This window comes from Hydra vulgaris, chromosome 05 (genome assembly GCF_038396675.1).
Source record: "Hydra vulgaris chromosome 05, alternate assembly HydraT2T_AEP".
Lineage (NCBI taxonomy): Eukaryota > Metazoa > Cnidaria > Hydrozoa > Anthoathecata > Hydridae > Hydra > Hydra vulgaris.
In genome coordinates this window covers 43,038,350-43,055,000 of record NC_088924.1, presented here as the reverse complement: position 1 = coordinate 43,055,000, position 16,651 = coordinate 43,038,350, and the positions used below count along the sequence as shown (strand labels likewise).

Sequence of the window (16,651 nt, the reverse complement as noted above, 5' to 3'; positions counted from 1 at the left end):
TTACACGGTTGTTACGGGCCTGTAGTATAGGATATAAACTTGATATTTCATTAAGTTGTCGTTAAGTTTGGGTGGTGGAGATGAGGTTGAAGTGAGGTTTTTGTTTTCAAGCTACATTTATCTAAATATTTTACAATGCTTTCTGATTTAACCTACGTAGAAAACTTACTTAAGTTTGTTTCAATTAAGATATTTTTAAAGGTCGAGCTGTTTAAGCTCATTATTGTGAACATATTTATATGTAACAAAAGGTTGTTTAAATTATTGTTAAATTTTTGTATTATTGTATAAAATATTTGCATATTTAAACTATTAAAGTATATTTTACCTATGAAATGAACAAACGCAAACTGATAACATGTGTAAAGAACTTTATATTTAAGAATCTTATCTCATTAAGTAATATAAAGAATGTGGTGGTGGTGCATTGAAATATTAGATGAAAAAAAATGCAAAAGTTTGTATATGTAAAAGCAATAAAAAGTTGCTTTTTTGTTTAAAATCATCCTATTCCAAAATATAAATTAAAAAATAATGATCTTCAGATGCTCCCAGGGCGTATTCTCAAATGTTTTTGAATTAGTTTTAGAATTTTAATAACTTTTATTTTTAACTATTTGCATTGCCTAAAGTTATTTATGCGCATACACCACTTGAGCAATCATATTATATACAAATTGAAAGGTTTTCCGGTTAACAATTATATTTTGAGCAAATAATGATTACTTAATTACATATGAAAAATTTGCTCCCAAATTAACGATTTTTTATAAGTTTAAAAGTTTGCGGACAAGCAAAAACTTTTAACATATTTCCGACAAAATTGCTAGTTTGTTGATTTTATAAACAAATACTTTATGGAAATAATTTGAAAACTTTATTTATAAGTGATTGAGATCGTGGGATCTTAGAAATTTTTCTCATCTCCAGAGAAAAAAAAAGGTCTTGAAATTAGTTCGAAATAAAAATCGTTTCGTAAAACAACTTTATGGAGTCGGTAAGACAAATTATGAAGAGATATGAACTTACTAGGTTTACAAAGAATAAAAATTAATTAGGAAAGCCACGCAAATCAATGCATTATCAGGATAAAAAGCTTGTAATACAAACCGAAGAAAATCCTCATTTGACTGCTGTCGATTCAACGTATAAATGAAACGTTTCTATCGAATGAGTTTTAGTATTTCTGCTAAAAAACTTCCTTTACGTCATGCTAATTTATTTGGAGACGCCCAGCCAAAATGCCATTAGTTTCCTTCAACAAAACCGTAATGCCCAAAAATAGTTTGCATTAGATCATTTAAAGTGGAGAAGTCAACAATGGTCAAAAGTTCTTTTAAGTGACAAAAGCAAGTTTATACTGTTCAGATCAGATGGAATCAGTTATGTTAGACGTTCAGTAGGTGCAAGACGTCCTGGCGGGACAAGACATCAATTAGGTATAAGATACGATCCAGTAGGTACAAGAGACGATCCTAAACACCAACTGTCTACCTTAAAATATGGAGGAGGTATTTTAATGGTTTGGGGATGTTTTAGTCAAGATGGAGTTGGTCCGCTCCATAGAATTATTGAGACTTTAAATCAAGAAAAGTACATAGATATATGTAAGACTTTTATATTGCCTCATGCAAAGGATAAAATCAAGGATTGATGTATAAGCAAGATAACAATCCCAAAGCATGCATCCAAAGTGTTTTATAGTATTTCAGAAAGAATAAAGTTATTGTTTTGAAATGGCCACCCCAATCACATGACTTAAATCCGATTGAGCATCTATGGAAACTTGTTGACTGTCAAATAAAAGGAATCAAGTCTACAAGTCATACTGATTTATTTAATAAAATCAAAGAAATATGGGACTCAATTCCCATTGACTTTTGCATACATTTAGTTGACTCTATGCCTCATAGATGAAAAGCCAATTTTGATTTTAAAGGATATCCTAGAAATTACTAATGTGATTTTGCGTTTATATAAATTTGTGATCAAACATTGTTAAAAAATTTTTTCTACTTAAAAAAGAAGACGCAAACTTGTGAACTTATCAGGAATCGTTGTTTTTATATCAATTTTCAATTGTTAATTAAATAATATTTATTTAAAACATAATTGTAAACTTAAAAACCTTTTGATTTGTATATAATATGTTGGCGTTAGTGAGATATATTCTAATAAATAAGTTAAATTTCTTTTTTATTATGCCTTTCCATAAAACCATTGGACGCTACTGTATCAGTTTGAAGTTTTTTTTTCAAAATAATATCGCAATTATAAGATAATTTAGCATCCCCTGTCATTTGGAAAAGAAATACCATTTTTAAAAAAACACTATCATTTATCAAAGTCGGTTCATATTTATATTTTAATGTAACAACGTATTTCATTATTACCTATGGTGCACAAAATAAACGACATAACTCCTAATTTATGACGTATAATAAAAAAATTAAAAATTTTAAACAAGTTAAATAAAAAACATTTTCTACAACAAAGTCAAGACATTAAATTTATTTAGTAAGGTTATAAGTGTATTTACATTAAATTTTGCAACACGGTATTCTGCCTTTTTTTTCTGCCAGTTTTTATTAAATATTATAGTTATTATATTTGCATTCAATTTTAGCATTATTTGTGAGCTTTCTAATATCGATAGAATAAATCTGTCTTTGAGGCATCGGCAGCAGTGTGCGACTGTACAAAAAGTTTTAACTTGCTTTTATTTCTAAAGCATTGAAGTTTTTCTCTGTACTTCTCCATATATCTGTTATCATTATTTCGGATCTTGACTGGCTGAATCAGCTTCCTATATTGGTTGTGGTAAGTTTTGATTTGTTTTAAAACCATCGTATGCGATATCAATTTCCGAAATTCGTTTATAACACTCTTTCAGAATAAGTAATATTAATATCTAAAAATTCCAATAAAGTCCGGAAAAAAAACTCATTTTAATTTTTTTTTTGTTTTTAGTAATTTAGAAATTAGTTTCCGGGCTGAAAGAGTGCTAAAAACTCTATTTAATTTTATTTTTTTTAAACTTAACATTGCAAACTCGTAATAAGAAAAAAAAAGTTTTTAAACTTGCAACATCAACAAAAATTGTTAAAGACTTTTTGACCCATTTTCCTCCCCTTGGTGCACCTAAAAACAATAGCTTTTTAAGTTTTTTTCTTATTTCGAATTTAATAATTTTTAGGCAAAGGGCAAATTCTTATTGCTATTACATTTAAAGAACCAATTTTTTTTTCCAATCTACCCTAATATTTACGATATAGTATAAGAAGAAATAGTAATTGGAAAAAAAAAGAAGAAAAACACAGACCTTAAAAGTTCTTGTTATATTTTGAAAAAAATTCGACTTTATTTTTTGATATGCACTATATGCCACTCCAACAGTCGCTCCATCAAAGTTTATTAAATTTGAATCTGGTTTCATCATTAAAATTGAGGTTGAGAGATTCATATCCAAATTCATGTTTATAACTTGAAAGGAGTAAGCATCAGTTTCCCATACAACATAAGAAAGTGTAAGTATAGTGAAGGATCCGTAGCTGCCGCACTCGTAATTTGATTGGTTCAACGAAAAAGGTTCTCCTTAAAATAATAGATTTTTATTTATAATTTAATAGTTAATAATAATCTTTTCATTGAAAATCAGATACTCTTTCCATCTTAAAATAAATTATGAGCTATCTTTTATTATAAACAAACCTTATCAAAGAAACCCGTAAAGCTCCCAGTAATAGCATTATATTAAAAAAATACCTGACAAGTTTAAACAATTAGTCAATAATAGGAAAATATAAAATTAAAAAAATTGACTCAGCTCCTCCATAATAACATTTTTAAAAAATGAAATGGAATGGTGAAAACCTATGCAAACCACAGCAGTGTCAAACTACGGACGTCAAACTTTTTTATAAAAGTTGTTTTGTTAAAAAAAGATTTTAAAAGGTTTTTTAACAACATTAAATGTATAATATAATTGCTAAAAGATATATTTTTGTTCTAGTCATTCTGGCTACATTTTTATCTTACGCTACGCTGATTGGTTTGTTTTTTCTACTTTCTCGTTTCTATTTTCCCCTTACATCCCCCCCCCCCACTTTTTAATTTTACCCGATGCACAGTGGGCCAGAATGCACTTTTACTGGACAAAATTCATAACTAATTTAATATTAGAGCTATATTCACTAAAATTAGTATGAGTACTAATATGATGTCTGCGCTTTTTATGAAGGTAATATTTTTTTAATTCGTTGCTATGGATACCGTTATTTTGCTTAGCAACAACCTACTTTTGTTATCTGCAGATATTTTATAAGTGCTATATTCACTAAATTTGGCATGAGTACCAATATGAGATCACACTTCTTACAAAAGTGATAATTTTTTAAATTTAGTTGTTATGGATACTTATATTGCTTAGTTACCGGATACTTTCCTTAGTTACAAAGTGGTAAATTGATATTTGAATATCTTATCGGATTTTTGACCCACCTATATTGAATAAAAATTGAGTATTTAGGTAAATAATGTTTTAGGAATAAAAAAAGCAAAAAATAGTGCAAGAAAACGTTATCAATTTTAAATTACATCAAAAAATTATAAAACAATAATATCGTTTGAAGATTGTTTAAGTAATTGTAAAACATCTGAAGGAAATGCTTTATGATTTGTTTGGTGTGATGTTGATTTACGCAATGATGAAATAACAGGATCACTGGAAACTAGGAGTCTATTGATAAGATCAGTATTTGTTGCTTTTCTGGATGTTTTTCGGCTGAAATTTTCGCGATAAGATTTTAAGTCTTTATTTCTAGCCTCTTGAGCTTCCTCTGACATAAGTCCGATGGGTAATGTAAGGCTTTTAATTATGTCATGTCCATGTATCAATACTTTGTTAACTGATTGAGCCATGTAATACCATGGATAAAGGGACACATATAGTCTAAAAGTGTCAAAACAATAATCCTTGAACTTTAAGCAGTCTATTTCATATCCTGAAGATAGCGTTACCAAGATAATGTAAAATCTGAATATAAGGTTTTGGTCAATACCCAGAATTTCAGCTGTTTGTTCATATGCTGCAAACACACGCCTTGAGGTATTGCCATCATTACTTGTTCCAGAACCACCACTTTTAGCGAAATCAACAACAAAGTCCCATTTTGTTCATAAAATCAGTCTGAATCTTTTGTTTAGCTACAGATGCCTTTTCTTTGTGTTCTTTAGATCTTGCTTGCCACTTTCTTGTTTTTTTTTATATGCAATGTGCAATAACATCTCAAAAAATCGAATCCATGCATGAAGACTGGAAAGACCATATTTGAACTCTCTGTTAGTATAATCTATATTAAGGATATCAAGACTATTCATATTTTTTAGAGAGACACCACACACTGAACAGCATTGGTATAAGTTATTTTTTTCAGATAACATTGTTTGAACCTTCTTATCAATCATTGTAAGTTCAGTAATACAGTTCACTTCAATAGAAGATCCGCAAACCTCTAATAAAATCATACCCAAGCTTTCTATCTCACTTTTAATGTACTGGTCTTCTTCAATCACAGAATCCTTGGATTCCATTTTGTATGCAAATCTTATGGGTCTACAATAGGCTGTGGAGGACGTCTTTTGATTTCTCCAAATAGGCACCTTTTCGTTGCTGTTGTTAAATCCAGTCAAATCCAGTGGGACAAGACAAGTAATAAATAATGATTCTTCACGCTTTAAATCTCTGTTAATGACGGGTTCTGATAAAACTTGTTTATAAATGCTTTGGCCAGTAGCACCATCAAAACCAGCCTTACACGTTAGTGTCATTGTTTTTATTTGTCAGACTTGCATCAATTATTAAAGCCAGTGCTTCGTCTGCTGAAAATTTAGTTGCTTTATCTGTATTTGATATATTTTAAAACATTGTTGGCAGCAATAACAACAGATTCATCTCTAAATTTTTATTAGCAGCAAAAAATAATTCATTGGATGAATGAGATTCAATTAAACAAGATACACGCCGTTTTTTAGTTTTATTAGAACTATTATCAAATGCAACTGGTTTTCGACCACGTCTACTTGCAGTTGGTTCATTGTCTTTTTTTCTGACAATTAAATATTCATTAAGCCAGTTCACAAACTTCTTTTCAAAATTTTTCTCAGTATAGTTTGCAGATTTCCACTTTTTTTTTATACAAGTAAACCAATCGTTGAACAGCATGTCTAAAATCAACGTCTTTAAAATCAGCAAATTTTGGCTGAATAAATTTTAATATATCTTCAGTAATATTTTGTTTTGAAATACTAAAATTGTTTTTTTGGAGAAAATTATGAATGTCTAAGTTTAACAAAACCATATCTAAATAATTATTGTAACAAGTATTTTGTATTTTAAAGTAAAATGTTATAATATATATGCCGCCTGGACTACTAATACTTCTTAGTAATTAAGTTACTAAAAGTGTTAGTAATTAAAATTAAAAGTAATTAAATTACTGTCAGTGTTGATAATTAAATTACTAACAACTACCGAAAATATGTTGTTGCTATGTTATGCAAAGTAAGGTATCCATATTAACCAAAAAAAGTTAACCTCATAAGAATTCTGAATCTCATTTTAATACATACCCCCAATATTTTGTATTTAGCGCAAGTAAAATACTGTTAAAACAACGTTAATGTAAAAATGAGTTGTTGCTATGCAAAATTTTGTACCATAGCAACCAAGTTAAAACATACATACAATCTGAACGGGGATTTAAGGGGATGAGCAATCAATTAAAACTCGATTGAAGCATCATATAGCTCAAATAAATATAAGACAACACATGGCAAAATGTGGTAATTATTAGTTACTGTGCGGCAAAAAATAAGTTTCTTAAGAAATTTTTTTTTTAATCTGTGATTTTCAAAGTATAACTGAGATAACATGCTATGACAAATTTATTTCACACATTGGTTTTTCTTATCTCTAAATACTCTAGAATAACATGTACTAATTTTTTGTTTCAAAAACGTAGATGTAATTGAAATATAACACAACGTTGATGTCACCGTTAAATACTTATTTATAATTTTTTTTATTATTATTTTATCTCAATATTTAAATGCTTAGAGTCCTGGTAACTAAGGGATTTAATATAAATAAATTATCAATAGATTTCTCCTAATATATATAGATACTAAAATTAAATAGGTTTTCAAGATTAGACAACTAAAATTTTTCCCATTTTGTCCACCTACTGGCCCACTGTGCGATGAACTGATCTCTCTTACGTTTATTATAGCTTATCAATCGAAGATATATAAAGTTTCAGAAATGCTTTCTTTATTCCCAGCTTATATTGTTGACGGGAAATTAAAAGAGCAGTTGATAAAATTTTCGATTTAAAAATTCACTTGAAGGTTAATTCAAAAATTCATTTTCTTGTTGAATTTACTAACCTTTATAGAAATTATATTAAAAATGCGCAATTAGTTTGATGCATTAAATTCTGCATCTACATATTAAAGCACCACAAAGATATTTATGCAAACACAAGCAACAAGAAGCATTTACTTTCTAGCAGACCAAAGTTTGAACTAATTTTGGATAAATTTTGTTAATTGTTGAAACTTGATTCCAAGAATACATATTGTTTTAATTATATTGCAAGAAAAATATATAGCTTAAGGCGACGCACCGTGAGTTGGCTAATGAAATTAATTCTTTTGAACAATCTTCGGAGCCTTAGTAATAAATATTATCTGTACCAGTTCCAAACAGTTTCTTAAGAAGTTCAATAAAAAATATCAAAGTAAACTCCTACAAGTTTAAATGACTAGAAGGAATCAGTAAAACCGCCTGAATTTCAATTTAAGCGACTTGAAAGAGCCACAAGGAAGGCTACAATTTCTGCAGAAACAAATTGTTTTACTTTTACAAATTTTTTGCATTTATAGTAGCAGTAACTTAGAAAGTTCCTATTATTAACATTGTTGTTATCATCAACACTATTATTAAATATAATTTTGCAAAAAGATGTTCATTTCTTAAAGATTTTTTAGACTTTTAGGTAGATAAGAAAAATTTCTAGTAATTGTGTAATGATGGTAGACAAAATGTATTAACAAAAGCAGCACAATGCAACGGAACAGAGTATGTTGGTGCTAAAAAATAAAGCAGCTTGGACAAAGGAATGGTTGCATTTATGCAATTATTGATATTGATTGTCTATGAGGATGTATTGTTTGAGATGATTTATGCAAAAGTTATAACAACAATTTAAGAAAGGCTTTTAAACTTACATATGAAGTATTACATCTGAAAATAGTAAACAAAACGTCGCAGCAGCATTAGCACTTAAACATGAAACTGCAACTGCAACTTTGAAAAGCTAATATCCAAATTGAAGAGGTCTTTTAAATTTTTTAAACTCCTTTTAATAATTGGTGAGCAATTGGTATTTTAAATAAAAAATTTTACGAACTTTTATAGGCAATTTTAAAGACGAGAAAAATTTATTCTACCGAGTTCTGACAATTTGTATTAACCGGTGATAGCTTCAGCAATGTATAACTAAAAAAGAAATTACATTCTACCTAACTATGGCTGGTTTACCTATCAAAAATTTACTAATCAAAAAATAAAAATATTTTCTTTTAATAACCGTGACTATAGAAACATTGACTTTCCAATGATAACTTAAACATGTTTAAAAAAAATTAAAGTTGGAAGTTATGCAAGTTGTATGTATAGTTAATTTAAATTTTATTTACACTTTCCTCATAGCATTTGTTTATTTAGTTTATTTAAATTTATTTTGTACTTGAGTTTTTTTAAATTTTTTTTAACAATTTTATCATAGCGTAAAGTATACATGAACATATATACATTTTACAGATAATCATAGAAAATTTGTGTTGCTTTTTAACAATTGAATATTTGGCGCAACTGATTTTTAGATATTACCCACCTTTTAAGTTTCCTCTCAATTTGTAAGCTATACTATCGTAAGTAAAAGTGAGACATGGCTGTAAATATATATAAGTATAAAAGGCATGTGTGTGTAAAATATTTATTTGTAACTTTTGAAGGACATTAATAATCAAATAAATTATCTCCCTACTGTTTACAAGAAAATAAAACTTATTCAACTGATCCATATCATTTCTCTGAAACATTAAACACTTTTTTTTACAAACTTTGCTTACGAACTCAAATCATATACTCATTCTTCTTACGTCAACAAGTATCTTTTATATACAAACATTATCTCTTGTGTATTATATCTTATACATACAAACATTATGACTTTTGCATTCGTTTACCATTTTAATTTCTAAACTAAAACATTATTAATGGAGTGACACCAAATAGTTATAATAAAAAATTAATTCAGAAAAGAATAAAGATAACAATAATAACTTTATTCATTAACAGAGCAAAAGTAACAGAAAAAATAACAGTATTTATTACAATTATAATAACAATAGTAATAAAAATAGCAGTAATGAAAAAAATAAGTAATAATGGCAAAAACAATAAAGTTTCAACAAAAATAGTAAGAACAACAAGTAAAGTAAGAAAACTAAAAGAAGTTGATAATGATAAAAACTTTAAAATAATTTTTTTTTAAGCATTTATTTAAATTTATTTTGTTTTAAAAAAGAAATAAAGATAAATAATTTTTAAGTTTTAATTTTTCAAACTCATTTACAATGCACCGAAGACATCGACTCCATTAACTGATGCACAAATGTGTAATTAAATACTTACCATACCTCAAAGTTTTATAGGGAGGGACATTTAGTTTTCCATTATTAATGTTTCTTGTTAAATGTGATTATAGAAATCAAGTTTCAGTGCAGTAAAGAATGTTGTAATAGAGGAAGGTAAATTTTTATTAAGGAAGTTAAAAACAAAAAGAGGATAAGAAGTTCTAACTAGTGCTGACAAAGTTGGAATTTAGAGTTTTTTGAAGAAATTTGAAGTTTCTGTAATAGGGAGTCGAAAATTTATTCTTCTGATTGATTGGCGCTGAGCTGCTAATTGTTTAATAATATTAAAGTTGCCATTTTGTTTGCCAAACACAGTAGTTAGGATGAGACTGAAAAATTGAAAAATACAGATTCTTAAGGGTAGTTTTATCAACATAACAGCGAATTATTGAAAGCATGCCGTTAGCTTGATTTAGTTTTTTACCGAGTGCATCTATATAAAAATTCCTCTAAAGGTTCGAATCTAGAAAAATACCAAGATATTTAACAACGTGTGTTGGATATAAACGTTTATTATTAATTTTAATTTTAGTTACATGATTGATGTATAAAAGTTTTTGTTATGGAGATGAAAATAATATTAGTTTAGTTTTATACATGTTCAGAGAAATTAAGTTTGCACATAGCCAATGAACTAAACCTTTTAGATATAAGTTTATATTCTTACACAAGGAATGATGAGACAGGGTTGAGAATTAATATGCAAGATATAAGTATCGTTAGCAAAGAGACGGACTAATGAGAAGTAGACAGAGTTATTTAGATCATTAATATAAAACAAAAATAACAAAGGGCCAAGAACAGAGCCCTGGGGAACACCACAAACTATATGATTGCCATTTGATTTGTTACCATTAATGCTAACAAACTGCTTCCGCTTTAAAAGATAAAATTGGAACCAATTACAAGCAACTCCTCGGATTCCGTAATGTTTAAATTTAGAAATTAAAATGTTATGATTAACAGTATCGAACGCTTTTTGTAAGTCGATAAAAACACCAACAACAAAATGACCAGTATTGAGTGCATTTTTTATTTTTTTGGTTATACTTAATAAAGCGTGGCAAGTAGAGTGCTTTGATCAAAATTCATACTGAAAATTATTTAAACAGTTAAAAGAACTTAAAATGAGTGAAATCTAGAAAATATTAGTTTTTCAAGGAGCTTGGTATGGTTAGATAGAATTGAATTTATTCTTTAGTTAGTACATGAGAGTTTTGAGCAACTTTTATATACTGGAATTCCAAAATGTCAGGAAAAATTCCATTTTCGAAGGAGATCTAAAATAGCTTGGAAAGATTATGAGAAAATTTATAACAAAAGTCAATAAGAATGTTTGTGGGGATGATGTTAGGACTAATTGATTTTCTAGCTTTTAATTTATATATAAGTGATGAGATTTTTGAATGGCTTGTTTAAGATATCAGTAAACTATGAAGATTCGGATGTTTAAGATTATAAGCTACATTTATGAAAAAGTTGTTGAATTCTTCGCAGATTTAAGTTGGTTCAGTTATGTATGTTTCGTTAACTTATAAGCAATATGGAGGTACATTATTGATATTTTTGCCATTTTTTAGACTTTTTATGATTCTCCAGGTTTCAGGAAGATTTTTTTACTTTCTGAGAAGAATTTTTTTTAATGTAATTTTTTACTCAGTTTTATTAGATCAATTATGGTATGTTTACAGCATTTAAAGATTGTTTTTAGTTTAGTTATATTTTTTGGATCTTTTATACTTAAAATTTTCCTGTAAATAAGATTTCAAATTTGAATGGATTTTATTATTCCTTTAGTAATCCATGGTTTGTATTGACGCTTGTAGCTCTTAATGCTAATTTTTTTGAGTGGCACATGACAATCTAACTATAATATTATTTGAGAAATAAATGCTTCAAAACTAGAGTTAAAATCGTTATTTTTGGTAATGTCATTCCAATCAAACTTTGATAATTTAGATTTAAATGATTCTTTATTATACTTTTTGAAGTTTCTGCGGTATTAATTATGATTGCGTGGTATAAATAGTTTGTTGAAATTAGGACAAATAAGAAATTGAAGTAGTTGATCAGAAATAAAAGTTGTTAGATTTTCTGAATAAATTTTTTTATTGGTTACATTTGAAAAGATATTGTCAATGATTGTAGCAGAATGGTCAGTAACTCTCGTTTGTAGCGTAATAAATGGGGAAATATTATAAGTAAGTAAGTTTAAAAACTCGGAAGTTGCAAAGCCAGAGTTTGACTGTATCAGATCCATGTTAAAATTGCCAAGTAGAATTACAGATTTATTTTCACTAGATATTTTTAGAGAAGGACTGACCTTTTATTAATAAAGTCATTTACATTCATGCTAGATTGTCTATATATGCAAACAACAATAACATTTGGTTCTTTGGCAAAAAAAGTTCAACAAAAGTAGATTCTAAATAGTTTGGTGAATATATGATCAAATCATTTCTTTTTTATTAAATCATACTTTTAATAAATAGAACAAAGCTCCACCAAACGAAGATTCGGTTGGTGTGTGCTCAAAATTATAGTTTTGAGCAATAATGGGATTTATGGAAGGAAATTCTGTTTTTAACCTTGTTTCTGTAATTCCACTAATGCTAATTTCAAAACTAATTAATGATAATAATTTGTTCAAATCTTCAACGTGCTTTTGTAAAGAGGATATGTTTAAATGGAAAAAGAACATACAGTGGTGGCATAAAGTCTCTGCCACACTGTTGGATTTTACACAACATGTACTTAGGTTGCCTTGGTATATTACTTTTTAAAGCTTTTCCTTCGGTAATTTGTCTAAATCTCTAATTGGACATCTACCGCGTTATCAGCAACGATTTTCATTTAGTTTAACTTGTTAATTTAATTGCTATTGTTGGTTGATTAAGACCCTGCCACTATTTTCAATACAATCTGTGTTATACTGGTAAGTAAAATATAGTTTTTGGATGTTTTTGCGCATATTTGTTGAAATTTGTGGTTGCTGTATACCACACATTATCACTCTATAACTTTTACTACAATTTTGATTGGTTTAACACCATAGTAATTATCAATTAATTACTAATTATAATTAGTAACTATAGTTATTCTAATTAATTACAATTACACATATATCATTATTTCACACCAAATCTCTAGTTTATTTTTTATTCTTGTCAACTAAACTTAACGTGAACAATTATTTTCTGCATAATTTTATGAGTTAATAGAAAAAAATGTGTGCTTTTTTGTATAGGATTGTTATCAATATGGCCATCCCATTATCTCTTGAACGACAGGGATATTGCTAAAGCATTAAAGGTTAGCTTGAGGACTGTCATCTACACCATCAAACGAGAGAGAGAGACTGGGACTGTAAAAGACAAAAAGCGTTCTGGCAGACCACGCAAAACGACCATTTGGGAAGATCGGCTTTTGGATCAGGCAAGTCTGGTTAATTGCTTCGACGCGACATCTGATGTAGCCAGTTACATGGGAAAAAACGCACAGCATCAATCTGGCAGCAAGAACCATAAAGAAACGCCTTCAGCAAGCTGGTTTGAATGGCAGACGTGCTGCCAAAAAGCCATTATTGCGGCCTGACAATATTGCGAAGCATTTGCAAGGCAACACAAGAACTGGACTGTTGAACAGTGGAATAAAGTGTTGTGAAGTGATGAGAGTTGTTTTACTGTATTATGTGGAGCAAAACGAGCGTATGTTAGAAGGAAAGTTTGTGAGAGATTTAGTTCTCAATGTGTTGCATCGACAGTGAAACATGGTGGAGGTTCCCTTATGATTAGGGGTTGCATGTAGGGATTTGGTGTTCGCCGGCTGTATCGTTGTACAGGCACTGTTAACCAATATAAGTACATAGAAATACTCAAAGCGCAAGTTAAGCCATCTGCCACCAAGCTTTTTGGCAGAAATAAGACGTTTGTTTTCCAACAAGACAATGCTCCCTGCCACAAAGCCAAAAAAGTTACTGAATACTTTCGAATTGCACGCATCAATGTGATTGAATGGCAACCACAAAGTCCCGAGTTGAACCCCATAGAAAATTTGTGGGAGGATCTGTTCAGAATGGTGCAGAAAAGTCAGCCCAACAATATGGATGAATTGTGGCAACAGTTGGAGTCCACTTGACATGCGATCCCAATTGCCACAGTCCAAAAGCTGGTACAGTCAATGTCTAAGCGCATACAAGCAGTCATTGATGCACATGGTGGACACACAAAATATTACCATTTTTTTATATTTGTGTTGTTTTTTTACAAGTGCTATGCATTTGTATCATTTGAGTCATGTTTGGTATTGTTTGGTGGTGCTTTAACTTTTGCATAATAAAAATAAATGACTTTTTTCTTGTTTTTCCTGAGTGCAAAGACTTTATGTCGCTACTGTAGAGTTTATGATTTAAAAATTATGAGATCAATATTTCTTTGGTCACAATATTGACAATCTAGATCAAAAAATGAGAAGTCTTTTTCTTTTCAGCCAGTTCTTTTTCTTTTTTAATAGAAAGTTTTTACTTCTCTTTTTTAAATTCTTTTTCCTTGTGATTTTCATTGATTATTTTGAATTGTTTAAATCTTGTTTGAAATATAAATTTTTTTGTAAGCTAGTAAACGTTTATTCCTCATTTTTGGTTATATTTATCAAAAGTTGTTTTAAATTGATTAGTATTTTATATGTTTTATATATTTTTTCTTTTTTTTTATTTCCTTTTATTTTATTTTCTATTTTTTTATTTCTTTTTATTTATTTTCTATTTGCTCATCAAATTAATTATTTTACTTTATTCAGTTTAGAATAAATAAATCATCTTATCTTTTTTTCGTATTTTTACACTTATGCGAATTTGCACTAATGACATATTTTACGACTGCTTAGCATTTATGCTAGCTTGCACTATATAAAGTCGCACTTATTCAGTCTCCAAGTAAATATGATTTATGGAAAATATATTGCGAGTTGTTGTTGTTGTTAATTTATATTAATTTTTACGAGACACTTAAAAAAAGCAATTCTTATATAACAGCGGTCCGCAGCTTACGAGCCATATAAGGCATTTTCCGACTGTGTGACTCTTCATTATTTCTGATTTATATATTTTTTAATTTTATTAAAACAAATTAAAACTTTTATTAAAAAAATTCTTATAATTTTTACTAAGTAAAAATACTTTAAAAATTTTTCAACATTGTAATTAAAAGCTGTAAATTTATGTACATGTTGCTTAAACATAAAACCAGTGCAAAAACTGTGTTTTTAAATTAGAAATGGAAATTTATCTAACTACATTTCAACCTGCCATAGCTAACTTTTTAAACAAAATTATACTTTTGCCAAAAATGCAAACAACTTGGTAAGAAAAGTTGTCAAATAGAATCGTCTTTTAAACATTAAATTTTCACAAATTTTGCCTATTGTTTGATAAAGTTAAAAAAAGAACTACTGACCTTTTGTTGTATATAAATATCCGATGTTTATCTAGGAGGAAGGGGAAAAGGGGAGGTGTTCTTAAATGTTTCTTTATTGTATCGACATTAAAACATTTTTGTTGTTGTCTAAAGCTTTCTAATACCTTTAATTAAACGGTGGCAATTAGTTACAATAACTTTATTTCGTAACGGTTATCAACAACCAATTTAAATGATGTTATGTTAAGATAATCAAAGTCGTTGCTAAGAAGTTATGTAATGATAGGATAAGATACATCGCTTAGCTATCTTAGCAATCTCAATGAAATATTTTAAGGACAAATTTACCATGATGATCAACTTTTCACTTATGAAGCAAGCACTTAACCTGCATGTGACCACGATACCACTACCGCTTAATCATTACACTCACAAAAATCTCAAAAATTTTTTGTTTTTTTTCTATTTATTTGTTTATTTAATTTTTAATATTTAAAAGCAAGTATTTAAGCTACTTAAATGTCATAAAATAATAAGTTATTGATTATTGGCTTCAGTTTTTTACACAAGCTTATTCGAGACTCTCAAAACGTTTTCTAAAAGTTCTTTAAGGAAAAATAACTTTCTACTTAAAACTGGTTGCCGACCTCTGTTATTTAAGAATAATGTTCTATATCATTTATAATTTTTTTTTAAGTTTGCGTGGCTTCAGTGTTAAAATTAATGCAAAGCTTAGAAAAATCAATTTTTAAAAAAATATCATACTTGTTATATATGTATAGTAGGCTCCATTAAACACAACTCTCTCGTGATTTACATTTAAACATGTGCACTGTGAATCCAAGAAAAAAGCAGCAAAGGTGTCAGTAAAGTTATTTAGACAATATAAACAGCAATCGTTTTGTGTATTACTTAGAACTGATGCTATACCTCCACTATTATCTGACATGATATTTTGCTCCCAAGTGCATCCTATATTAAAAGCGAAACTTTTATATAAGAATAAAAAAATAACAAAACTTATAATATAAATTAATGTTACATAAAATCTGTCTATATCACAGACACCCTAAATACATAATTAGTACCATATACTTTCATCAAATGATGTAAGTAGCATTGCAGTATTCATAGAAGCGGTCCGTGTCCATGACCGCTTCTATAAAACTGGATTGCGATGATTAGAGTTTGGGAACATAAAATATAAGTTAATAAGTTTTTTAATTTTAAAAAATAGTTTCTTAGCGTTTAAAAATCATGAATTTAATAAAACTGTAACCTCCTCAAAGTTAGGAGAGTTTAAAGTTATATATATTTGATTTTCCAAATTACGAGATATGTGTAATATATGAGATATGTGTAATATATGAGATATGTGTAATATATGAGATATGTGTAATATATGAGATATGTGTAATATATGAGATATGTGTAATATATGAGATATGTGTAATACCTCATAAAGGAAATTAAAA

General features: G+C 28.4%; 1 protein-coding gene across 2 annotated transcripts in view; it reads right to left on the bottom strand.

The window, feature by feature from the left end:
* The window catches only part of LOC136080067 (uncharacterized), a 118,152-nt gene that overhangs the window by 93,423 nt on the left and 8,078 nt on the right, over positions 1-16,651 (bottom strand). For both annotated transcript variants that reach the window (XM_065796681.1, XM_065796682.1), the window contains exons 2-3: positions 15,942-16,148; positions 3,323-3,594 (exon numbers count right to left, since the gene is read on the bottom strand). In XM_065796681.1, coding sequence (XP_065652753.1) covers positions 3,323-3,594; positions 15,942-16,148 — 479 coding nt within the window. The remainder of the gene's footprint in view (positions 1-3,322; positions 3,595-15,941; positions 16,149-16,651) is intronic.